This window comes from Rhinatrema bivittatum, chromosome 9, assembly GCF_901001135.1.
Source record: "Rhinatrema bivittatum chromosome 9, aRhiBiv1.1, whole genome shotgun sequence".
NCBI classification, from domain to species: Eukaryota; Metazoa; Chordata; class Amphibia; order Gymnophiona; family Rhinatrematidae; genus Rhinatrema; species Rhinatrema bivittatum.
In genome coordinates this window covers 3337054-3364821 of record NC_042623.1, presented here as the reverse complement: position 1 = coordinate 3364821, position 27768 = coordinate 3337054, and the positions used below count along the sequence as shown (strand labels likewise).

The 27768-nt window shown below is 42.9% G+C and overlaps 1 protein-coding gene across 1 annotated transcript in view; it reads left to right on the top strand.

The window, feature by feature from the left end:
- PCLO (piccolo presynaptic cytomatrix protein) overlaps positions 1 to 27768 on the top strand; it is a 351707-nt gene that overhangs the window by 284503 nt on the left and 39436 nt on the right. Inside the window, exon 16 of the mRNA XM_029615912.1 lies at positions 216 to 283. Within this exon, the coding sequence (XP_029471772.1) occupies positions 216 to 283 (68 nt within the window). The remainder of the gene's footprint in view (positions 1 to 215; positions 284 to 27768) is intronic.

Sequence of the window (27768 nt, the reverse complement as noted above, 5' to 3'; positions counted from 1 at the left end):
CTGCCGTCACTCAACCACTCCCCTACTGAAGATACTCCTACGAAAGCAAGCCTACTAAACCTGTAGAGGATGCTACCGCAAGGGCTGTAACACACAGGGGGTCCTCTCTTTCTGGATTGTACCATGTTGTCCAGGGATAGAAATTTGTTTGTGATATCTTTATACTTTGTATTCTGGTATCACATATGAAATGTTTTTAAAATTATTTTTTACAGAGGGAAGATGAGCCAAAATGGACAAGAACCAGTAAAGCAGTCAGGAGTGGGACTTATGGAAGTCGAAGGTAGAAAATGCAATTGAATTTATATGTTTTGTCTAATACAGGAATTGAACAGCTTGATCTTCCTCTACCTTGTGTATAAATTAAATATAAATTTCTCTTTATAGCATGATATAGAATAGGAAATGTTAATTTCTTTCAAGTAGGTGAGAACACAAATCAATTTTAGTACACATTTGTAGTTTTATTTAAATTAACTCAATTTGCCTTCTTAAAAAAGAACTTGGATATTCTATAATTATAAAACATTGGTGGCTGTATTTTTAAAAGTGAAAAAAACACGCTAAAACAAAATGTGCACTTATTTCCACCATTTGTACCCTTAGGGTCTTGTTCAATAATTGTTAAAAATGGTAATTTCATTGCTGCACACATGTTAGAAAATCCCCTGACTTATGTGTGTAAAAGCCAATTTCCAGAGGATACATGCATCTAAATAATGCAAGCGAAATCTACTCGTGTATGTTTTTAAAATTGGAAAAACAAATACGTGGTTAAATCAGTTGCGCACACTTATCTGGCTAAATTCTGATTTATCTGGCTAAATTCTGATTTATCTGGCTAAGTAGCGCCTTAGACAAATTTGAACCTATCTTGCATACCTGGATAAGGCTGAAAATTGCTAATTAGATGGACATGGAGTGTTTTTCAGACTTATCCAGCTAAATGCCAATATTTTTCCGGATAAGAGCAAACTTACGCAGCTCATGGTTTTTACGTGTGCGAGCATTTGTGTGCACATATGTACTCGGATTGTATAACCGTGCATGTTGTATTCACGCATGTTATAAAATACAGAAGCAATTTTGCATGACCCCATACATATGTGTAAATAGACGCACATGAGCAGTTTTATTTATATAAACTTAGGAATTGTGCCCTACTCAAAAGAAATGTGCAAAAGGCCAAGAAATGAAAACCACTCGTCCAGCTACCCCCATATTTTGATCACTTTTGAAAATAGAGCCTTAGACACCACATTTATAAACAGGTGATCTCCTGGGTTTTTGCCTATGGGAAAAATGATAAATCAGACACTGTCTTTAGGTACTAAAACATGATGAGCATTATTGTTTTTGGATATATTCTACCATGACTTTATAGATATATAGAAACATAGAAACTTTGATATTTTCCCTATATTGAAGAGAATTGTATCTTTCTTTTGTTGTTAGGTAATGTTCACCAGTGTTTTTGTATGCCCAAGAAACACCGACTGTATTATGTAACATTCCTTGATAAATGATTTATTCTTGTAGACTAGAGGTTCTCAAATCTGGTATATTTTCCAGGACACCCACAATGGTTAGTTACTGTATATTGCCCTTGTATAGGTCCCTGATGAGACCTCACTTGGAATAGGGTTTATAATTCAAAAGGATATAAACAGGATGGAGTCGCTCCAGAGGGAGGCTGCTAAAATGGTCAGTGGTCTTTGTTCTAAAGCACATGGGGAGAGACTTAAAGATCTAAACATGTACTCCCAGGAGGAAAGGCGAGATAGGGGAGATATGATAGAGACATTCAAATATCTCAAAGATTTCCATACACGGGAGGTAAACCTTTTTTAATGGAAAGGAGTCTCTAGAACAAGGGGTCATGAAATGAGGGTGAAAGGGGTAATCAGGAGTAATCTTAGGAAATATTTATTTATGGAGAGGATGGTGGATATGTGGAACAGCCTCCAAGTAGAAATGGTGGAGATAAGCATAAGATACGCGCATAACCTCAAAAACCTGCCCCAAGTTGCCCCTGCGTGCAAGATAGGCTCGGCGGCGCGTGCAAGCCCTGGGACGTGCATAAGTCCCGGGACTTGCAAAAGGGGGCATTCCAGGGCAGGGCCGTGGGCAGAGCTCCGGCCCGGGGGCGGGACCGAGGCCTCTGGTACAGCCGCCATGCCGGGGAATGGATAAAGGTTAGGAGGGGGGTTTAGGTAGGGCTGGGGGTGGGTTAGATAGGGGAAGAGAAGGTGGGGGGACGCGGAAGGAAAGTTCCCTCCGAGGCCGCTCCGATTTCAGAGCGGCCTTGGAGGGAACGGAGACAGGCTGCTCGGCTCAGCATGTGCAGGTTGCACAATTGTGCACCCCCCTGCGTGCGCCAACCCTGGATTTTATAACAAGCGCGCCGGGTTGCGCGAACAAATCTGCAGCCCGCACGTACCTTTAAAGATTTGCCCCTATCTGAATTCAAGAAAGCATAGGGATCTCTGAGGGAGTGATGAGAATTATAATGCTAAATTAATTGGATGGATGGCCAGACTGGATGTGCCATACGATCTTTTCTGCCATCATATTTCTATGTTTTTATATGTAAACTGTTCAGAATTACTGAGCATTTGAATAAACAAGACTTAATGGGGATGATCCAGCATGGATTTAGCAACGGGAAGTCATGATTCACTACATTTTGTCCCTCCACTTATTACCAGATATTAAGCGGGTCACTGCATTCAGTAAGAGCTGCAATAGTTTTGGGGGTAGATTTTTAAAAACTGCGCAATCGCGTACTTTTGTTTGCGCAGCAGGCGCAAACAAAAGTACGCTGGATTTTATAAGATATGCGCGTAGCCTGTAAAATCCTGGATCGGCGCGCGCAAGGCTGCCGATTTTGGGCAGCCGGCGTGCGCCGAGCCGTGCAGCCTGCCTCCGTTCCCTCCAAGGCCACTCCGAAATTGGAGCGGCCTTGGAGGGAACTCTCTTTCGCCCTCCCCTCACCTTCCCCTCCCTTCCTCTACCTAACCCACCCCCCCCGGCCCTATCTAAACCCCCCCTACCTTTATCCATGGATTTACGCCTCCCGGAGGGAGACGTAAATCCACGCGCGCCAGCGGGCTGCTGGCGCGCCGAGACCCGACCCGGGGGCAGTTCCGGAGGGCGCGACCACGCCCCCGGAACGCCCCCGGGCCGGTGCCACGCCCTGGGCCCACCCCCAAACGCCGTGCCACGCCCCCCAAACGCGGCGTCGCTCGCCGACGCCCTAGACACGCCCCAACACGCCCCTTTTCAGAAACCCCGGAACTTACGCGAGTCCCGGGGTTCTGCACGCGCCGGCGGCCTATGGAAAATAGGCGCGCAAGGCCCTGCTCGCGTAAATCCGGGCGGATTTACGCGAGCAGGGCTTTGAAAATCTGCCCGTTAGTGTTTTTGCAGGGAGGCCTAAATAGATAGAATTACAATAATCAATAAAGGGTAGAATACAAGCCTGGATGACTTTCTGAAAGACAGACTTATCCAGCAGATGTTTCAGAATGCATAATACTTGCAAATGAAAAGGTAATGAAGAGTCAAGTAGTACACCTAAATTTTTTATATTCCTACTCAAAGGGAAGCTGATGTTTTCTATGGTAATGGATGTGTGTTGTATTTTAGAGTGAGATCTCTGGATTAGAAGAAACTGAGTTTTGGAGATGTTTAGAGCCAGTATATTGTAGAAAAGTCATTCTGAATGGTTGACAAGCAAATCTGTACAAGTTCTACTTTTTCTGACCAGGATGGGCAAACACGGACAAAAAAACTCAATATCGTCAGCGTAAAGTTTTTATCCATTGCAAAGGCTGGCAAGAATTTTATATAGTGGAGCTAAGTAAAGACTGAAGAGCATTGCCCATAAAGCCGAGCCTTGTGGAATTCCCAAAACAATGTCTGACCATTTTGAAGAATGAATATTAAATTCAATGCGTTGCGTATGCTGAGAGAGAAAACAACTGAACCATTGTAAGACAGAGCCAGCTATACTGAATTCACTTAGATGGTGTGATCTACAGTATTAAAAGCTGTGGAAATGTTTATAGAGACTAGATCATAGCTATGGCCTGCGTCAAAGCCTCTACATAGGGTATCTAGAAAAGAAAGTAGTAGCAATTCAGTACTATGAGATTTTCTAAACCCATGCTGATATGGATCAAAAACTTGTTTTTCTTCAATGAAGTCTGTAAATTGAGTCAATACCACAGTTTCAATTAGCTTAGCCAAGAATAACAATGAAGAAATTGGTCAGTAATTGTTAGGATCAGATACATCACTGCCACACTTTTTTAACAGTGGTCTTACAATGGCTCTCTTCAGTACAGCTGGTAGATTACCTTGGGATAATGATACTCAAAACTGGTGTGAGAGTGACTTTAGCTGTTTTTAGAATTGAAATACTACAAGGGATCAAGAAACAGTATGAGGGGTTTAACTTTGAAATGTTTTGAGAAGTCTCCATGATGGAAGTGCTGTCAAACTCATTCCAAATGGAAATTTGATCAGCATTCTCGTTTAGGTACCAGGCAAAGCCAGTGGTAAGCTTTGAAATCTTGGATTTAAAATGAAACATGAAATCCTTGCTATCAATATTGTTTTCATGGTTAGATTACTCAGATCTTCGCAATTTTAAACAATTCTTTGGGATTATAACCAATTTCTCTAATACGTTTAGAGAAATAGTCTCATTTGGTGTCATTTATCAGAGAAGGATAGGCATTCAAAAGTGTCCTGTAATGGGTTAATAAATCAATGCTACATAGTTTGAGCCATTTATGCTCACTGTGATGAAGATTGATTGGGATTTACGTATCAACCTAAGAGGCACAATTTTACCAATTGTATTAGATAATATCAATTCTAAACTAGAAACTCCTGATTCAATATTAACTGGAAGAAAGGAGGTGATTCCTGCTCCCATCACTCCTATAAATTCATGGCTATAATTCTGTCCTCTGCAAAGCAGCACATCAAGTGAAGGACTATCAAAAATATGAGCTGTTTTGAGAAGCAAAGCCATGAAAACTGATAAGAAAATGGTCAGATCAGGGAACTGACTGAATTGTAACAGAATTCCTTCATCTATCGATGTGGGCTTGGTTAAGAAATACAAAGTCCATCGTGGAACCAAGTTCATGAGTCAGTTCTTGGATAAGTTATTCCCAGCCTAGAGATGCTAAGATATCAAGAAACAGAGTTCAGCATGAAGAGGGGGGAGTGAGGTTAATATGGAAGTTAAAATCTCTAAGGATAATTGTTATTCAGGTTAGCCTTGGAGGAAATCATCTGCTCAAAGAAAAGAAAGAGATTTAGTTGAAACATAGAAACATAGAAATGACGGCAGAAGAAGACCAAATGGCCCATCTAGTCTGCCCAGCAATGTTGGAGGACAATAAATTAAGCATAAACTAAACTCAATCGAGTGAAGGACTAACATTTCCTAGGGTGAGTCACCACACAAATCCTCAAGGGCCATCTTCCAGCGCTCTTTATAAATGATTAACAGGTCACCACCTCGCCCCTTTTTCCTTGGTTGGGAGGCCGCGAAATATCTGGGTGGACTAATTTGGTTAAGAATGACAAAATCAGAATTTAGAATTTCTTATATTTATTCATCAAGTAAGTTATTTATTTATTTATTTACTTACAGATATTTATATATTGGCCTTGCTATATTTTTAGATGAGGGCAGTTTCTAAAAATAAAAATATTCACAGTATGTACAACATAAATAAATACAAAATAACATATTTATACAACATAAAATCATATGCTAAATGCACATTTTTACTATCAAGAAAATGTTTAATACAAGAACATGCCAGAGATTAACTGGCATTATTTGACTGTTTCTCCAATTGAAATGCTTAAGAAGCATTTTTCTGAAATTCTGAAATAACCGAAGGGGACTTTTCCACCACTACTTGATCTGCAGCTGAATGCAGACCATGTAATGTTTTTATGGAAAATAACAAGCACAAAGTTGAAAATGCAATCTAACAAATAAATTTTCAATGGCCCAAGTGAGCAAATACCTGGGTTTATGCACGAGGCCAGGCCTTGTGTTCACCGCACGCATTTTATAATGGGCCCAGTCACACGCGTGAACCCCGGTATGCGCACAAGTACCGGGCCTCTCCAAAGACTGGTTGGGGGCGTGGTCTGGGCATGGAGGAGTGGGATGGGGCGGGCCAGGACAGCACCATTTGATGCTATCCCAGGGAAGTGCATTCCGGCCAGCTGCCGGCACGCGCAGATTACTTCTGCTCTAGAGGAGCAGTACATTTTGAAATAAAGAATTTGGGGTTAGTTAGGTTAGGTTTAGGAGGCGGGGAGGAGAAGGGAAGAGCGAGGAAGGTTAGATAGGGGGGTAGGGAAATTCCCTCCCAGTCCATTTCTTTTTTTTTTTATTTATATTTTATTGTTTTTTAAACAATTATTACATTGTAAAAACAAAAGGCAAATATTCTGTATTAGAACACAAATTAAATCAAGTATACTTTTACTCAGTTATTATTAATACAGTAATATCTAGTCCACATTATGGGAGGTCTAACAAAAAATATTTAATTCATAATAATTCTGTAATCAATTTTACAGTAGGAGAACATTTCAATTTATTGCAGATCCATTTCTCAACACTTGTTCTTTATCTCGTAAAAAGGACTCCAAGTGAGGAGGATCCTGAAAAATAAATTTATTTCTCTGATGTAGCACCGAGCACTTACAGGGAAATTTTAAATAGAATGTTGCCCCAAGGGCCAACACTCTAGGTTTAAGTAAAAGAAATTGCTTTCGCCTAACTTGAGTTGCTCTGGCTACATCAGGAAAAATCTGAATCGGTAGTCCACAAAATTTATAATCTTTATTTTCAAAATATTTTTGCAATATCAAATTTTTATCTCTCTCTCGGCATAAAGTTACCAATAATGTAGATCTTAATGATATGTCATCTTGGGAGGCTTCCAAAAATGAGGTCAAATTTGGAGAATGTTGGACGATGTCCATATCCTCCTGCCCTTCTTGTGTCCTTAACCTAGTCTTGGAGATATAGTATATCTTAGATATACTTGTCTCATCTATTGTTGATATTGATAAGACTTCAGAACAATACTTTTTAAACAATTCAGTGGCAGATAGTAATCTGGTTTCTGGAAAATTTAGTAACCTTAAATTTCTACAGCGATTTTGATTTTCCAGAATTTCCATCTGCCGATGTATAACTATACTGTCTTTTATTGAAGAATTATGTATTTCCTTAAATGTTTCTATCTGGGAAGACACAACTTTTGATTGCTCTTCTACTTTTACCAAACGATTGTTTTGCTCTTCTAATACATTTTTAATTTCAGAAATAGTTATCCTATTCTGCTCTATAGTAGTTAACATCATTTTCTGAAGATTATCTACTGCTACCCACACATCACGCAAAGTAATATCCTGAGGGACATTAGGCACGATGACCGTTTCATGCGGTCTCGGGCCTAACTGTTGCCGAACATTTTCTAAATTAAATAAAACTGTACCATCCTTATTTGTTTTATCCATATCCCTTAATTCAAAAGATTGCTGGTGTGTGGATGAAGCCTTATCCGTGTTATGTTGAGAGATCTGCAATGGCCCTTGAGTCACAGGGGCTTCAGGTGATCCCGAGGAAAAGGAAATATCAGGAATAGTTCTCAAATTACCTTGACTCACCCCTCTTGCCACATGAGAGTCCATAGGCCCCCTCACAGGTTGTCCTGGGGATGAAGTCCACACCTTGACTTTCCTCTTCCTGCCCATAAAAGGTTTTTATTTTGAAAACACAAAAAATCCAGAAGGGGCGCGCCCCTTTGGCGCGCGGCTTAGGCAGCGCGCCGACGGCTGCATGCCGTAGCGTCGTACTTTATATAGGAAGCAAGTTCCGTCCCCCTTCGATGACCTCACGGGGGGCGGAGCAACGGGCGGCTCGGCTCAGCTGTTCCTCCGACTCAAGCCCCGAAAATGGTAAAGCCCCGAACTCTGTCCCGGCCAGTTCCTCTCACTTGGAGAGGGTTCTCCTGTAAGTAAACGCCTCCAACAACAATACTGTAGCGTCTCACTTTATATAGGAAGCAAGTTCCGTCCCCCTTCGATGACCTCACGGGGGGCGGAGCAACGGGCGGCTCGGCTCAGCTGTTCCTCCGACTCAAGCCCCGAAAATGGTAAAGCCCCGAACTCTGTCCCGGCCAGTTCCTCTCACTTGGAGAGGGTTCTCCTGTAAGCAAGCCAGGATCCAGGGCTTGGATTGAGCTGTTTCCTGCACCCAGCCCTCCATTGGACCCCCTCCTCCTCCTCCACCTCGTGGCTGTTGACCCCTCCCCCAGCTGGAAGACTGCCCTGCTTCTAACGACTCCGCTTTTAAATCTCTGTGCTGGATGCTAAGACCCATATTGATGACATCACTTTTGAGCGACACAAAAAAGAGTCATCTATAAAAATCTAACCTGGTCAAGCGTCACGCGCCTAGCGTCACGCGTCGAAGGAGCGCGACAAAGGGGCCTGCCCCTTTGAGCGCCCCTTCGAGCAGCCCCTGCAGACAGCCCAGAAGGACATAGATGTGGCTCCCTGCACCCTCGGACATCTCTAAGCAGTACCACCGCACGGCTTCCTCGGAATGAACAGTGAAACCCCCGGACCACCAGCCCAAGCAACACCAGGCTAAACAAAAAGTCCCTTCCCATAGTGAGGGATCCTTCCTCTAAATGTTTGATGGTTTCCACCAACTTCTCACATGACTATGATAATAGCTGGTTCATCCATTATCCTCCTAACAGCAAGTAACCTAATTGGTTATATTGAAACCAATGTGAACCCTCATAAGTAAGCCAGCATCCATCCTGCTTCACGTTCTTCCAGCTCTCTCCCAACAAGCACCATACTGCACCCAGCCAGTGTCATCTCAGCAAGCTCTCAACAAGCATCCAGCCTGCAAGCATTCAACAAGTGCTCAGCAAACAAACAAACATCCTGCAAGCATTCAGCAAGCAACCATCCTGCAAGCATTCAGCAAGCAACCATCCTGCAAGCATTCAGCTAACAACCATCCTGCAAGCATTCAGCTAACAACCATCCTGCAAGCATTCAGCTAACAACCATCCTGCAAGCATTCAGCTAACAACCATCCTGCAAGCATTCAGCAAGCAACCATACTACAAGCATTCAGCAAGCAACCATACTACAAGCATTCAGCAAGCAACCATCCTGCAAGCATTCAGCAAGCAACCATACTACAAGCATTCAGCAAGCAACCATCCTGCAAGCATTCAGCAAGCAACCATCCTGCAAGCATTCAGCAAGCAACCATCCTGAACAAGCAACCATCCTGAGCAAACAACACTCAAGCAACAGCAAAACAACTACCTCTCAGCACTCTACATTAAAACAAAAGACTCACAAAGACTGCCTTCGCCCCTCGGTCCATCAACAGCACTAACGCAGCACCACTACAACACAAGCACTACACGCTAAAATGTTCCCCACCTTCCCAATACCTATTTTACAACACAGCCTGTCAGCAATAGGAAAACCGAACAGATCATTCATACTACAACACAAACGACAGGCGCTACACCGAAACCTTAAATCATTCACCCCAATTTTGATAACACCCATCACCCAACTCTTAGGCCTCACTGTATTCTCACTTTCACTATTCAATGCACAATCTCTGTCCAAGAAATCTCTAATCCTCAACGACTATCTCCTTGATACCAAACCAGATATATGTGCTATAACAGAAACATGGCTCAAACCCACGGACACAGCAATTATAAACCAACTTCCCACATCAAACTACGACATCTTCTCCATCCCCCGACTGAAAAAAAGAGGAGGAGGACTCCTATTTGCATCAAAAAAAGACCTCGGGTTCATCCAGCACCCATACAACTCAGACTCTAAACTAGAAATGGGTCTCTTCACCTCGGAACAACTACAAATCCTACTCGTCTACGCCCCTCCGGGCCTCCTTGAGACAGACCCCTCCCCCTTAGTAGAGGAAATCACAACCCTCATCAAACTGGACGCTCCAGCAATTATCCTAGGAGATTTTAATCTGCATGTGGACAATCCTACCCCATCATCCAGCTGTGAATCCTTTCTCTCTGCCCTCTCAGCCCTGGGTTTCAAACAACTAGTTACCAAACCCACACACAAAGCAGGCCACACGCTGGATCTTATCTTTATTAACCCAGGCATCAAACATTCTTCACGCCTCAAAAGCAAGAAGGTCCCTTGGTCTGATCACTCACTTATCTCAACCGCATTCTCATTGAACAAACCCTCCACCTCCAAAGGGCCCTCACCATCTTTCCCATACAGAAGATCCTGCTCTACAGAAGACCTCAGCTCCCACCTAGCCTCTCAACTTCCATCCATTGATCTCTCAAACCCGAACACAGCTCTCCGCTCTTGGAAAGCCATCACAGATTCCATAGCCGACAAGCTATGTCCGCTAGCAACCAAAAAATCACTCCCAAACGCCTCCAAAAGACAACCATGGTTCACGGAAGAACTAAGAAAGCTAAAACAAAATCTAAGACAGAAAGAGAGCGACTGGCGCAAATCCCCAAGCACCAATACACGATCCATCTACAAAGCCACCCTCCATCAATACAAGTCAACTACCTCTAAATCCAAAAGGGACTACTATGCATCCAAGATTCACCACTTAATCTTCGACGCAAAAGCCCTCTTCGCCTATGTCTCCAATCTCACCCAAATCATCCCACAGGAGATTCCCAACGACCTAGCACAACCCAAAGCTGAAGAACTTGCTCTTCATTTTCACAACAAAGTCAACAGCCTTCTAACTCATCTGCCTTCTAATCCCACCGACCCTGCTCTTTACCAGTCTCTTCAACAATCATCCCTCAACAACAATGGTCTGGAAACACTTGAACCCATCTCTATCTTAGAGATACAAACTCTTATAAGAAGAATGAAACCTTCCTCCCATCCTTTGGATACTATCCCCACCAAACTGCTCCTGGCCATCCCTGACTCCATCGCTAAAACCTTGTCGGACATCATAAACTGCTCACTCTCCCAAGGACTATATCCTGACGACCTCAAATTGGCCTCCATCAAACCTCTACTCAAGAAACCCAACTTGGATCCTAAAGACCCCAACAACTTCCGTCCTATCGCCAATCTCCCATTCATAGCCAAGATTCTAGAAAAAGTTGTCAATACTCAACTCTCCGAATACATAGAAGAAAACAAAATCCTATTCCAATCACAATACGGATTTCGCAAGTCACTGAACACAGAATCCCTCCTCATCTCCATGTCTGACTTCATATTAATGGGCCTTGACAAAGGCCAATCCTTCCTCTTAATTCTACTGGACCTATCAGCCGCCTTTGATACGGTCAATCATTCCATTCTCACTTCCATTCTGGCTTCTATAGGTATCTCAGGCACAGCTCTCTCATGGTTTAAATCTTTTCTCTCCAACAGAGGCTTCAAGGTTAAGATACAGAACAAAGAATCTTCACGAATGGACGCATCCATAGGTGTCCCCCAGGGCTCCTCACTGTCACCTACACTCTTTAACATTTATCTTTTACCTATCTGCCAACTCCTCTCCAACCTTAACCTCAAACATTTCCTCTACGCCGACGACATCCAGATCGTGATACCCATTAAAGAATCTTACACAAAAACATTGGTTCACTGGGAAAACTGTCTCTTCGAAATTAAACATCTCCTGGCTAACCTAAACCTAGTTTTAAACTCCTCTAAAACAGAACTGCTTCTCATCTCCCCAGATAATAATGCCATCTCTAATCCTCCAACTATCCCAACTACTACACAGGTGAGAGATCTAGGAGTATTAATTGATAACCGGATGAACCTTAAAGCTTACATCAACAGAACCACCAAGGACTGTTTCCACAAACTCCAAGTTCTGAAAAGAATTAGACCACTCTTCCACACTCAGGACTTCAGAACCATTCTACAAGCTATCATTTTTTCTAAGATCGATTACTGTAACTCTATCCTTCTGGGCCTACCTTCCTCCTATACTAGACCCCTCCAGATGTTACAAAACGCTGCGGCAAGATTACTGACAAACTCCAGGAGGAGGGACCATATATCTCCAATCCTAAAAGATCTCCACTGGTTGCCTGTTCACTTTAGAATCCTCTACAAATCTCTTTCCATAATATACAAAACCATCCATCAACACACCCCACTCGACTTACAAGTCCCATTCCAAATTTATAACTCCTCCAGACCAACAAGAGACACACTCAGAGGATCTCTTCAAGTGCCCCCAGCCAAAACTACCAAACACATTACCTTGAGAGATCGGGCCTTTTCAACAGCCGGCCCCCTTCTATGGAACTCCATCCCACCGGACCTTAGACAGGAGCCCAGCCTCCCAACCTTCAGGAAGAGACTTAAGACCTGGCTGTTTAAAAAAGCTTTCCCGGACACCGATTAATTCTATTCAGCCAGATTCTACCACTTCCACATGTAAAAATGTTATTACTAATGTAAATACCTATACCTAATGTTATTCTCTTTCTTTTCTTCTCTCCTCCCAGTTCTATTACCTTGTTATTTGTAACTGCTTCCTTCTACACAAATAGGTTATTGAATTGTTTACTGTACACCCCTGTTATATGTAAACCGGCATGATGTGTTTGCAACATGAATGCCGGTATATAAAAATTTTAAATAAATAAAATAAATAAATAAATAAGTAAACGCCTCCAACAACAATACTGTAGCGTCTCACTTTATATAGGAAGCAAGTTCCGTCCCCCTTCGATGACCTCACGGGGGGCGGAGCAACGGGCGGCTCGGCTCAGCTGTTCCTCCGACTCAAGCCCCGAAAATGGTAAAGCCCCGAACTCTGTCCCGGCCAGTTCCTCTCACTTGGAGAGGGTTCTCCTGTAAGTAAACGCCTCCCTCCCAGTCCATTTCTTAATTGGAGTGGACTGGGAGGGAACTGGGGAAGACCCGATTGCGTTGCCGTGCTTATTTACCAAAATCTCCCCCCTGCGCCTGCTGATTTTAAAATCCAACGTGCATGTGCACGTGGCCATTGGATTTTATAACAAACGTGCACTGGCGTGTGCATGTTATAAAATTGGTGCATCCATGGACGCGTGCCAGGAACCATGCGCACATGGATGGCCATGCACTGCTTTTAAAATCGACCCCTAAAGGATGACTTTTCAAAGGAGTTATGCGCATAAAATTAGCAGATTGTACTTGGATGGAACTGGTGGAGATATCAGCAAACTAGTGATTTCAATTACATGCATATAAATTGGGTTTTTATGCAAGCAACTGTAATTTTTTTATTTTTTGCATGTAAAGTATACACACATATGTTTATTAAATAGGTAGGAAATGTATGCACTTTCTATGCATTGCAATTATTTGCATGTAAGCAATCATTCCTCCATATGTTGGGATGTAGACATATGCATATTTTATAATCTGCATTGACCAGATATCGCAGGTTCTACAATACTATTGTGGATCTCTGTGCATCCATATATGCAAATATAAATGAATGTTACCCTCTTTGTACATTATTTTCTGATCTTGCCCAAATCATGCTCCTGTTAATGCCTCCCCTAAATGATGTGCCCTGTAAACAGCTATCGGACAGTTAATGTATGTGCATAATCACTATTAACCCAGATGAATGGCTTTGAGATTTTCCTCTTAGAGGACTTGGGAAAATTGCTGTCATCTCAGCAGATAAAATGACGCCTGTTCTTAGCTGTGTGTAAAAGAGGCGTCAGGGGCAGAGTGAGGGCAGGGAGGAAATGCATGTTTTGATTTTTATTTTGAAATCCCCTCAGTATTTTGGCACCTCCACAGGTAGTTTCCCTTTAAAAGTTAGGTTGCAAACCAGTGGATTCAAAGTAGTCATGGACCTGCGAACTATCCAGACAGTTTCCAAATGTCCTCCTAAATGTGGCTTGCAAGAAAAATCAGCTCTTTACAAGAAGATGGGAAGTAGCCGGGTCTGTGCCCTTTGGAGCAGCAGCACCTCCATGAAATCTGGCCTCAGCAGAGCATCAAGGGCCAGCTGGTGAGTTCCCTGCATTATAGGAACACAAAGTAGGAAAGCACAGCACGGGCCTGCCCATGGAGTCTGGAGGAGATTGGGGGCCTCATGGCTGGAAGAGCTTTGCACTGGATTGGGATTTAGTGGCTTTAGTGAGACTTTTTGGAAGGGGTGGAGCTTTAGAAAGGTTGGATACTTGGGGGCAGGGGATTTAGAGGACCAATACTTTACTTTTATTTCCTGTTTTTTTGTGGGGGGGGGGGAGGGGGTCATAATTCCTCCTTTCTCCCTTTTCTTCCAGCTCAGTTGGAGCCAGGGCCGGGATTCTGGCACTATGAAGCTTCATTCACAACTAAGTAAACATTATTTACCTATTTAATAGACACCTTCTCACTTTTACTAGTTTGGTCATTGTTGCAACAGTCCTGAGGCTCAGAGCAATTCACCAGGGCTCTTTCTGGAGCTTTGTATCATGGGCTCTAAATCCGGCCACCAGATGTTGCCCTTAGCAGTAACCATGACTACTCCCTCCCGGCAGGGCTGTCATCACTGCCTCTGTGGCAGCCCCAGCCAACCCATCATTTTTCTGATGCGAGCAAACAGAATTCATGTGTTCCAACAATACAACTTACTCATCTCTATATCTTTCCTAGGACCAATAACTTTATGATGAGTTCCCTAAACTTCTGGATGCACAGGGCACATTGAGGGAGCAGAATAAGAGTAGGCATTAGATGACTTCGTCCAAGAAGTTGTAACATGCACACCACAAATGCACAATCTCTACTTTCAGATGGCAAACAGTCTATAGAGTCTGGAAGGAGCAGAAGAACTGAGTTCAGATGTTACATGGCCGACTCCCTGTGAGGAACCTGAAAGCCTTGACTCAGCAGGGCATTACTGTTTAAGCATTCTTTCTCTACGACCATCATGTAGTGCTGGCGCATTAAGAACAATGACATCATCTGTGAGGGCCTCAAAGCTCTATGGGAAAATATTCACATTTATACCTAAAGAACTGCAAAACTTGGTGAACTGAAAGAAGCTATAAATGCTAGGGATGTGAATCGTTTTTTGACGATTTAAAATATCGTCCGATATATTTTAAATCGTCAAAAATCATTAGAGCCGTGATACAATAACAATTCCCCCGATTTATCGTCAAAAAATCGTAAATCGGGGGAAGGGGGAAGGGGGAGGGGAAGGGGGAGGGCGGGAAAACCGGCACACTAAAACAACCCTAAAACCCACCCCGACCATAAATCCCCCACCCTCCCGAACCCCCCCAAAATGCCTTAAATTACCTGGGGTCCAGAGGAAGGGTCCCGGTGTGATCTTTTACTCTCGGACCTCCGTGCGTTGTAGAAATGGCGTCGGCGTTACCTTTGACCTGTCAACAGGTCAAAGGTAGCGCCGGCGCCATTTTGTTTTTTTGTCCCCCAACGTCAGGAGCGTAGGAGATCGCTCCCGGACCCCCGCTGGACCCCCAGGGACTTTTGGCCATCTTGTGGGGGCCTCCTGACCCCCACAAGACTTGCCAAAAGTCCAGCAGGGGTCCGGAACGATCTCCTACCGCAAATCGTTTTCCGTACGGAAAATGGCGCCGGCCATACGCCGTATGGCCGGTGCTATTTTCCCTTCCTCTGGACCCCAGGTAATTTAAGGCATTTTGGGGGGGTTTGGGAGGGTGGGGGATTTATTTTAAAGGGTCGGGGTGGGTTTTAGGGTTGTTTTAGTGTGCCAGTTTTCGATTTACACGATTTACACGATATTTAAAAAACCCAAACTGTGACGATCCGATTCCCTCCCCCTCCCAGCCGAAATCGATCGTTAAAACGATCGATCACACGATTCACATCTCTAATAAATGCCCAGTTGGCTATTCCTGTATAAGAATTACAATACCTGCTGTAGGCTTTGGATAGATTAACCACAGCAATGACAGGAATGACTATCACTGGCCACCAGCAAACAGATTTCCGCCAACTGACAATGGTACCATATGCCCCATCCACTGAAGCTACTTCAACCCTTTCCATCCATGCCACGCAGGAGCACCTATCTCGGAGGACCCTGTGCCAGAGGTGAAAAATTTGCAGAGAGAGAGATCCAAGCTTTGGTGAGAAGTGGTTGCCTCCTGACTATCCCTCATAGCTCCATATCATTGTATCCCCTCCCCCTTTTCCCAGTTTTTTGTAATTTTCCATTCTTTAGTTTGCTGTAAACCGATATGATGTCTCTACTAATATCGGTATAGAAGACTATTTAAATAAATAATAAATAAATATCAGTGCTTTGTATGAGGGATTTACTCCTCACCTGCTGCAACCTTGTCTCCACTGTAATATTTGTCTTACACACTGTGAGAACCATCTCAGACCATTCAGGAACATACAGTGAAACATGTGTGCACAGAATTGCTAAGAATTTGTGAGATTGCCTTATTGCAATTTGTGATACTATTGTGCCTTTCACATTTTGAAGTGTACAACAGTGTTAGAAAGACTATTGCCCTCTACTAATCTTATGCTTGAAAATTGATTTGTATTATGCAAATAAATACAGATTTTTTAAAGTGCTCAATAATGTTAGGGTCTGTCTTCTATCACTGCCTCCTGTCTCTCTGTTGTCGCTCTAACCCTCTTCTCAGTCTCTCCCAAGTCCTGCATTCCACATCTCCCATAATGCCTCCTTCTGTAACAATACTGTATTAGAAAGAACCTCTTAAGAGTGAGAAAAATCAATTAAACACACAAATACAATGATTTCTCACTGAGTATGGGACTTATGGGACAAGTTTGCTTTGTGAATTCCAGCAACCGTCATAATGCACAAGGTTCCCGGGCTTGTACCAGGTAACCCTTAAGAGCTAAAAGCTTCTATATGCATGAGGTTATAATCATTGGTTGCTTTGGAATATTTCATCTCTTGTGGGCTTATAAGTTAGAAAAGAACTTAACTTAATTTTCAATATGAGTGCCGCTGAATGCCGCGTTCTCAGTATGAAATGCCGCTGGATACCGCTTAACACTGTGTTGAATGGATTCCTTGCAGGTCCGCGGTTGTATCTCCCAAGTCGGGCTGTCAATAGTTTCCTTTCAGATAATCTTTTCGGTAGCTCGCTGTCAAATATGCCCGACGCTGCAGAGTTTCAGAATATCTTCCTTCCTCAGGGGTACAGCAGGCTTGTAGATGTGACAGATTTTTACAACCATAATAATGTGAAAGGTGTGCGGCTTCTTCAGAAGAGTTGTAAATGATCAGTGCTTATTTTAAAGATAGCGTCAGAAGCTATCATAGCCCCTGCTTTGACAGGAAGGATCTTTAAAATAAGCACTGATCATTTACATCTCTTCTGAAGAAGCCGCACACCTTTCACATTATTATGGTTGTAAAAATCTGTCATATCTACAAGCCTGCTGTACCCCTGAGGAAGGAAGATATTCTGAAACTCTGCAGCGTCGGGCATATTTGACAGCGAGCTACCGAAAAGATTATCTGAAAGGAAACTATTGACAGCCCGACTTGGGAGATACAACCGCGGACAAGCAATGAATCCATTCAACACAGTGTTAAGCGGTATCCAGCGGCATTTCATACTGAGAACGCGGCATTCAGCGGCACTCATATTGAAAATTAAGTTAAGTTCTTTTCTAACTTATAAGCCCACAAGAGATGAAATATTCCAAAGCAACCAATGATTATAACCTCATGCATATAGAAGCTTTTAGCTCTTAAGGGTTACCTGGTACAAGCCCGGGAACCTTGTGCATTATGACGGTTGCTGGAATTCACAAAGCAAACTTGTCCCATAAGTCCCATACTCAGTGAGAAATCATTGTATTTGTGTCCTTCTGTAACAGCCACATGTTCTCCATCATTAACCCCTAGTGCATTCTAGCCCAAATTAATCCATCCCATTGGTTCCAAGGAGGGCAGTCTTCCAGTTTGTAAATGTTTGAACACTGGAAGGCACTGTATATGACCATCCACCCGTATTTTATTGGGATGAAGACTGGTTGTAACCCCTGGCAGTGCCCTGTGCAGGCAATCTGGAGACCCATCCCCTTTAATGGCTCCGATGAAGGCTGCTGGCCAGGTGAGGGGGCCGTGTGTGCAGGAAGAAGACTGTCCAGAGGGATCTCAAAGCATGTCAAGAAAAAGCTTTCCAGTCCTTCAGAAGGTTTCTGGACCTCATATCAGACATGATTCCTAGACTGATTTTATGGGTCAAGCCTCTAAATGACCTTCAGACTGACTAATAGCACCCATAGCAGCAATACTGAGAAGGACTGGTGGAGCAGATTCCACTTTGTAAGATGCATGACAGCAATGATCATCCCAGTAATGTGGAATAGACTTTTATTAGAGATAGTAAACCCCTGTGTGTGTTATATATTATGGCGTGTAAACAATACTTCAGCAGCACCAGTTTTCATGTTATAACCATTTGTTTGAAATGACATTTTTGTTGCCTAACGAAAATCAATGTGGTTTTGTGCAGGAAGTTATCAAAAAAGTATATGCTGGTGTTTTTTTTCTTTCCCAGAAAGAAATGCTTGAAGATATGTTATAGCTTGAGGGCATGAAGGTAAATGTTAACAGTGTCATCTCTTGTACCTCACCTTCATCTTGCAGGTGGTATATGAGCCCTTTCAATAGTGTGCAAGCTAAAATTTAACATCTGATTTGAGCATGGTGTTACATTTTAGGCCTTGGGCGCGCTACTGGCGGTGATAACGGGTCTTACAATGTTTCCGCCACGTCCGCCCTGACGCCACCACGACTCCTCTTCCAGTGCCGACTCCACCCCAACTCTGCCCCTATCTACATATCGCACGTGAAAAGGGACTTTTCACGTGCGATAGGGATAGAAAATGACCCCCTTAAATTGTTGGCTCAGTGTGCTGCGGCAGTCAAAAAAGCAAACAGAATGTTAGGAATTATTAGGAAGGGAATGGTGAATAAAACGGAAAATGTCATAATGCCTCTATATCGCTCCATGGTGAGACCGCACCTTGAATACTGTGTACAATTCTGGTCACCGCATCTCAAAAAGGATATAATTGCAATGGAGAAGGTACAGAGAAGGGCAACCAAAATGATAAAAGGGATGGAACAGCTCCCCTATGAGGAAAGGCTGAAGAGGTTAGGGCTGTTCAGTTTGGAGAAGAGACTGAAGTGGGATATGTTGGAGGTCTACAGAAGCATGAAGGCAATTGAACATGTTAATGTAAATCAATTATTTACCCTCTCAGATAGAAGGACCAGGTTGCACTCCATGAAGTTAGCAAGTAGCTCATTTAAAACAAATCAAAGGCAATTATTTTTCACTCAGTGCATAGTTAAGCTCTGGAATTCATTGCCAGAGGATGTGGTATGGCAGTTAGTGTAACTGGGTTTAAAAAAGTTTTGAATAAGTTCCTCAAGGAAAAATTCATATACTGCTATTAATCAATAAGGAATAGTAACTTGAGAGCTATTTAATGTTTGGGTGCTTGCCAGGTTCTTATGGCCTGGATTGGCCACTGTTGGAAACAGGATGCTGGGCTTGATGGACTCTCGGTCTGACCCAGTATGGCATGTTCTTATGTTCATGTGTTCTAGTATATGGAGGAGAAAATACCATCATATTTCCTGTGGGTCCACTGAAGCCTAATTTCATGTGATGTCCCTTCATTTATATGCAAATACACACTAATTTCTGACCCAAGTTTAATGTGTATGCTAAGTTCAGTTTTCATTGAGCCACTAAGCAACAAATATAACTGGGTAAGTTTAGCCAAGTTATTTTTATCCAAATTTTTCAGACACATTTTTTTAAAATTTGTATTCCACTTTAAATTGAATTACATTCAGGTACTCTCAGTATTTTCCTATCCCCAGAGGGCTTACAATCTAAGTTTGTACCTGAGGCAATGGAGGGTAAAGTGACTTGCCCAAGGTCACAAGGAGTGACAGCAGGACTTGAACTCTGGTCTCCTGGGTTGTAGCCCCCTGCTCTAACCACTAGGCTAGTCCTCCACATCTAACTAGCTGGGGAAGTTATGGCCTGCCAGTACTAACCCCAGATACCAATGGGGTCAGTTCCAGCAGGTTGGTGGTGACCAAGCGGGACCTAGACAATTGCCCAAGCATCCAGTCACTTCACTAGTTTTAGATGGGATGGTGGTTGGGGAGTCTGATGAGCATTGGATTGAATATATAAAATTGTAGTGTTCATAAGCTACAAAAGACCACAGAAAGAGGAAGACAGGCGACAATATCTGGAAAAGCTAAGAGAAACTGGGAAAGTAGTCAGGAATGCAAACATTGAAATGGAAGAAAAAATAGCAAATTCAGTAAAACAGGGGACAAGACTTATTTTTAGATAGGTTAGCGCTAGATGGATGTGGTCCCTATTCATAAAAGTGGAAAGCCACTTAGTCTGACCTTTGTGGTGAGCAAACGAATGGAATCACAGATAAAGCAGAGGTTGGTGCAGTTTTTGGAATCTAATGGATTGCAAGATGCAAGGTAGCAAGGTTTTACCAGAGGTAAATCTTGTCAGACAAATCTGATTAATTGTTTGATTGGGTGACCAGAGAGTTAAATCAAGGGAGAGCGCTACATGTAATGTACTTGGATTTCAGCAAGGACTTTCACATGGTTCCGCACAGAAGATTTGTAAATAAATTGAGCGCCCTTGGTATGGGTCCTAGAGTGACTGACTGGGTTAGAAAGTGGCTGAGTGGGAGGCTACAAAGGGTAATGGTAAACGGAGATCACTCCCAAGGAAGGGGGTGTGTGACTCAGGGATCAATCCTTGGACCAGTGATGATATGAAAATCTGCCCTAGGGTAAACAGCAGGAAGGTGTGGAAAAGATGAGGGATGTATTGAAGCAATTGTCTAGGGTCTGGCATGCAAGATTTAATGCTAGAAATGGTCAGAGGTGTTTGTTCTAAAGCACATGGGGACAGATTTAAAGATCTAAACATGTGCACCCTAGAGGAAAGGCGAGATAGGGGAGATATAAATACCTCCAAGGGCGCCATGCACAGTAGGTGCGTCTCTTTCAATGGAAAGGAGGCTCTAGAACGAGGGGGTCCTGGGATGAGGGTGAAAGGATGTTGGGCAGAAGCCCTCCCTAAGCAATGGTGACTGTGAGGGTGGTGGATGCATGGCACAGCCTCCCCGTGGAAGCGGTAGAGACACTAACTAAATGCATTTGATAAACAGAAGGGATCTCTGAGGATTTGATGGGAATTATAAAGCTAAATTAGTTGGGTGAAAGGGCAGACTAGATGGGTCGCGTCTTCTTTTCTCTGCTGCCATGTTTCTCTCTTTCTATGTATCGTATGCTCCACTGCATGCAATTGTGGAGAAGCAAAGAAGGAGGCAGCAGAATCTGACTTTGATAGAAACGATTAAGTTCCTGGGGCTGACAGCTGAGATGTATCCCTTGCAATGGGATCAGAATAAGCTGGACAAGTCTTTGTGAGGACATCTGTGAGTGGGATGGAGGGCATTGGTGGAGCGTCTGCACTCCAGGAGCTGACATGAAAGAATTATTTCAAGCTGATTTTCAATACTTGAAGAAATGGGAACTGCTCTACACAACTTAGCAATGAAAAGGTTAATTTTCTCTGACTTGTGTCTCTCACAAAACTGCTTTGGAAACAGGGTCCCTAGCGTTGGCATAAAGGCGTCCTTCCTCCTTTGTGTCTGTGAAACAGACCTCACTGGCAGGGTTTGCTTCTCGCCGCACATGGCAGGCTTTGCTTGCACTGGCTCCAAGGGAAAAAAGAAAACTTTCGTCTTATAATTGAAAGTCCTGCAATCTTTCTGGTGACCCAAAGCTAAATAATTGGTTCCAAGTTAAATGTTCTGCCATGAGCAAAATACTTTCTAACAGAAGACAGTTTGAGAAATAATTGCAATAGAAAATGACTATGCAGTGCTGGTAAAAGACAATGAGGCTTTTATTTACCCTGACATGAATGGAAAGCCTGCATTATAAAGTGATAGTGGGGAAATGAACGTAAGCTTCTGCATTCAAAGCAGCAAGATGTAATTACTAGATAAGCCAGGCAATACCCCACTGATCTCCCCTGGACACAGAAATAAATTGGGTGCGAATGACTACCAAAACAGCTTCATAGTCTCTCTCACTCACTCAGAAATGTGACTCCTATGGGATCACACGTATTTTAACCTAGGACAGAACAAATATATGAATCAATTTGTGATCTCTAGCCCTGATAATTCAAAGCTGCGTAGTTAATGGCAGAATGACAGGAAGCTCTGTATTTGGATACGGGCCAGTAGTATGTGTATCGGTGCTATGCAGCCTCCCTCACCTCCTCGTGGCACATCGATAGGTAAAATGCTGGTTTACCTGGGCAGACCAGCGCAGCAGCATACAAATACTTCATTGGACCATTTATTTATTTATTTATTTATTTATTTATAGATTTTTCTATACCGGGGTACGTAAATAACATCACCTCGGTTTACATTCAAACAGTAATTCAGCATTGCGCTTTACAATATAACAAGGAAACTAAACGAAAAACAATACAGTATATAACTTTATATTAATAGAATATCAGCAATATATGAGAGATTGTGGCAGTTAGGAAGAGTAGTTGAGGATTCAGATCATTGATAGTAGGCTTTTTTAAATAGCAGGTTTTAAGGTTTTGTTTAAATTTTTTGTGACAGAGTTCCTGGCGTAATTCAGAGGGCATGGTGTTCCATATTGTTGATCCAGCAATGATGAAAGATCGATCTTTTGTGCTAGAGAGTTTAGTCAGATTGGGTGCTGGGATATTTAGTTTGGCTAAATTCTGGAATCTCGTTGGGCGGGAAGACGTTTTGAATTGTAGTTCATCTGTAAACCAGAGCATTTCTCTGTTTTGAATGGCTTTGTGTATCAGCGACATAGATTTATAAATTATCCTGTAAGCCACAGGTAGCCAGTGCAAAGACTGAAGAGCTGGAGTGATGTGATCATGGCGGCTTGTGTCGGTGATAATGCGGGCAGCTGCATTTTGCAGCATTTGCAAAGGTTGAATGGTGGCTTTGGGTAGACCCAGTAACAGAGCATTGCAGTAATCAATCTTTGATAAAATAGTTGCTTGTAAAACTGTGCAGAAATCATATTGGTATAATAGAGATTTAATCTGTTTAAGCGTAAATAGCTTAAAGAAACCATTTTTTACCGTATCCGCGATGAATTTTTTAAATGTGAGATTGCTGTCAATGATGATACCAAGGCTGCGTACTTGTTGTGAAATAGTGGAGTTGTTTTGAGCAATATCAGAGTTGATCAGTATTGTATTTTTTGGAGGTGAAATTATGATAAGTTCAGTTTTATTGGTATTTATAGCCAATTGGTTGTCTGTGAGGATTGTTTTAATTTCTAATAAAGCTACCTTCCAGGTATTCAGTGCATTTGTGATTGTGCTGGTTATAGGTATGAGTATTTGAACATCATCTGCGTAGATGAAGTGTTGAAGACCCAATTTAGAGAGTAGCCAGCATAGCGGTGTAAGGTAAACATTGAACAATGTGGAGGAGAGAGAAGATCCTTGGGGAACTCCTTGAGAGAGGTTTCTTGGCTTGGATTCACTTCGTCCACATCTAACGCTGTATGTTCTATTGCTCAGGAATGACTGAAACCATAGTAAAGCCGATCCCGAGATACCTGTTTCAGAAAGACGGGTAATAAGAGTGTTGTGGTTTACCGTGTTGAAAGCCGCTGATATATCAAGAAGGGCGATGAGGTATGATTTGCCAGCATCTAAAGCTTTTAGTAGCACCTCAGAAAGTGATATCAAAAGTGTTTCCGTGCTGTGGTACTTTCTGAACCCATATTGAGATGGCATTTCACATTTCACGGCGAATCCTCAAAGCATTTATACACAGGTGAGGAGTGTACAAGTGAGTGCACTGGGGAGCGCTGTTCCAGGGGGCAGAGTTGGAACTTAGGGGGGGACACACTTTGGGATTTTAAAAATTACCTGCCACATTTTAAATCCCCCTCTCTCCCTTTCTGCCCTGTACTCTTTCTCCTTCTAATCTGATCTTTTTGTTTCCATTGACTCTGACCTCTTTTACCCTCCGTTCTTCTCAACAGGATGCTGCCACACTCAATCACACACACAGCCACACATAAATGAAGCCACAGTCTCGTACTGTGAGTGTAAGAGACTATTCCTTGGATACAGAGTTTCAACCCAGCTGGATGATTTCATAGAAAATAATGAGATATACGATAATGAGGAAAATGGATTTCTTAGTGTCCAGATGAATTCAGAAGCAGTGGGTTATACACCTTTACCAGCAGATGGAGACAGAGCAAACTGACATCACAGTATATATATACTCCTGCAGTGACATCAGCCTGCCAGTATTCACCATCTCCAGCAGCTGGTGGACATGCATTTCCCTACTGGGGATTACTTCAGATTGAGAAGACAATTAATTGGAGATTTAAATTGCCCCGCTCTTCTGCAGTGATACCTAATGGTCCCTCCCCCAGGTGAGAATTCCTGAGGTGATTTCCGTGCTCCCTCAGATGAGTGCCTTGGACCGGTAGCTAGAAATAGGCCAGCAAGGACTTATCTGATTAAGCAGCTGAAAGGCAGTGGGAGCAGGAGGTGGTGATGGTGACGGTATATGCCCTCTCCCCCCGCAGCCAGAGACCGTCTCTGTACACGGCCGGGAAGACTGAGTTCAGGTACATTAAAAAAAAAAAAAGAAAGAAACAGTCAGAGACAGAGTGGAGGGGTTAGTTTAGGACTTCCTATGGTTGCCATCCCCACGTGCATTCCAGCTGCCATGGGGGTTAGGGGAACCGGCAGGTTGAGCAGCCCGGGTGGACTAGGTGCCGCTTTTAGGCTTCTTTTTGTGCATCATGTGATAGGCCGCAGTGGCGTTTCGCGCGCTTTTTTCTGCATGTTCAGCTCCCTTCTACAGGATCATCGGTGTGTGCAAGTGCATCCTGCTGTGCGTCTGAATTATGCGTGTGGCCTGTGTGCACACTCTCTTACATGCTGGTTATGCACCAAGGTTTGGAGCGGTGACAGTGCACTTAGCTTTTGGCACACAAACTTGGGACGTTTACATTTTGGGCGCGTAAATTTGTTACTCCATTCAGGAGTATAAAAAACAAGCTCAGAAATTATCCAACCATTTTTTGGATCAGGGTTACACTCATAAATGCATATGGAAAACCTAGAAAAGAGTGCTCTATGCAAATCGAGAGAATTTGCTGCAAAATACTGAACAAAGGCCAGTAGAATATAAATAAAGTATGCACAATCCTCTTTTCAAATAGGGCCAACAGGATTAAAACTATCATTCACAAATATTGGCAAATGCCGGGAGAGTGGGCACTCGCCCGCTCTCCTGCGACTTTTACTGTATCGGCCCGATAAATGGTAATGGAACCCATGAGGGAGGATGTGATACTCGATCTGGTGCTCTCTAATGGGGATAATGTCTCTGATGTTCGGGTAGGGGTTCACCTGAGCATTAGTGATCATCAGACGGTATGGTTCAATATCATGAATAGGATATACAGAAGTCACACAAAGAGCCAATTTTGAATTTTACAAATACGATCAAAATGGGGATGTATCTGGAAAAAGAGCTGGAAGACTGGGAGAAAATGGGTTAAGTGTAACAACAGTGGGCCAAACTGAAAGGAGCTATTACAAAGGCAATAAATCTATATGTTAGGAAAGTAAACAAAAGTAAGAGGAAAAAGAAACCGATCTCATTCTCTAAGGAGATGGCAGAAAAAAGGAAGGCAAAAAGAACAGCATTCAAGAAGTTTTAAAGGATCAAAAAAAAAAAAAGAATACAAGAAGGAATATTTGTTAAAACTGAGGGAGATGAAGAAAGAAAGGAAAGCAAAAGGTCAAGCAGAAGAAAGAATTGCCATAGATGTAAAGAGAGGAGACGAAACATTTTTCAGATCTATCAGAGAAAGAAGGGAGGCCCAAAATGGTGTAATGAAATTGAAAGGTGATGAGGAGCACTGTATGGAGAGAGACAAAGAAATGGCAGAAATATTAAACAAATACTTCAGTTTGGTGTTCACTAAAGAAGACTCTGGAGAAGGACTGTTGCTGGTTGACAAGACTGTAGATGGAGATGGGGTAGATGAAACTTCATATACAATCAAGAAGAGAATGTATGGGAAGAGCTAGGTAAACTGTAAGTGGACAAGGCCATGGGACCAGATGAGGTTCATCCCAGGATACTGAGGGAGCTCAGAGATGTGCTGGCGGGTCCGCTGCATGACCTTTTCAATAGATCCCTGGAAACAGGAGTGGTCCCACGTGATTGGAAAAGAGAGGTGGTGGTACTGCTTCATAAGAGTAGTAACAGAGAGAAGGCTGGAATCTACAGGCTAGGTAGCCTCAATTCATGGTAAAATTAATGGAGACTCTGCTGAAGTAAATGATGGTGAACTATTTACAGTCAGGAGGATTGCTGGACCCGAGGCAGCATGGATTCACCAGGAGAAGATCCTGTCACACAAATTTGACTGATTTTTTTGATTGGGTGACCCAAGAATTGGATTGAGGAAGAATTGGATTGAGGAAGAAGTGTTCTTCCTCAATCCAATTCTTGGGTCACCCAATCAAAAAAATCAGTCAAATTTGTGTGACAGGATCTTCTCCTGGTGAATCCATGCTGCCTCGGGTCCAGCAATCCTCCTGACTGTAAATAGTTCACCATCATTTACTTCAGCAGAGTCTCCATTAATTTTACCATGAATTGAGGCTACCTAGCCTGTAGATTCCAGCCTTCTCTCTGTTACTACTCTTATGAAGCAGTACCACCACCTCTCTTTTCCAATCACGTGGGACCACTCCTGTTTCCAGGGATCTATTGAAAAGGTCATGCAGCGGACCCGCCAGCACATCTCTGAGCTTCCTTGTTATATTCCTTGTTATATTACTTGATGTGATCTACTTGGATTTCAGCAAGTTTGTGAATAAAATGAGAAGCTTGGGAATGAGCACCAATGTGGTAACATGGATTACAAACATGGCTGGTGGATAGAAGACAATGTATAATGGTAAATGGAACCTAATCTTAAGAAAGAACAGTGTTAAGCGGAGTGCCACAAGGATCGGTGTTGGGACCGGTTCTGTTCAATATCTTTGTGAGCGACATTGCAGAAGGGATAAAAGGTAAAGTTTGTCTATTTGTGGATGATATTAAGATCTGCAACAGAGTGGACATGCCAGAAGGAGTAGAGAGAATGAAACATGATTTAAGGAAGCTTGAACTGTGGTCGGAGATTTGGTAGCTGGGATTCAATGCCAAGAAGTTCTGATTCGCGCATCTGGGTTGTGGTAATCCAAAAGAACTGTATGTTAAGGTGAGGTGAAAGGCTGTTGTGCATGGACCAAGAGATGGACCTTGGGGTGATAGTGTCTAGCGATCTGAACTGGGCACAGTGGATCTTTTGACGGACCCAAAATGGTACTTCATATATTCTTATGTTCTTAATCACACCGCATTACATGTTGAACTTTGTGAGGCATTTATCTGTCTACTTCTGTGGTATGGAATTAAGTCAAAGATGCATCTGCCTCTAAAAAGCAACTAATATTTATAATCTTATTATCAGTAGAAATAACATGCAAAGTCTCAAGTTCTCGTTTAAGTCACCAG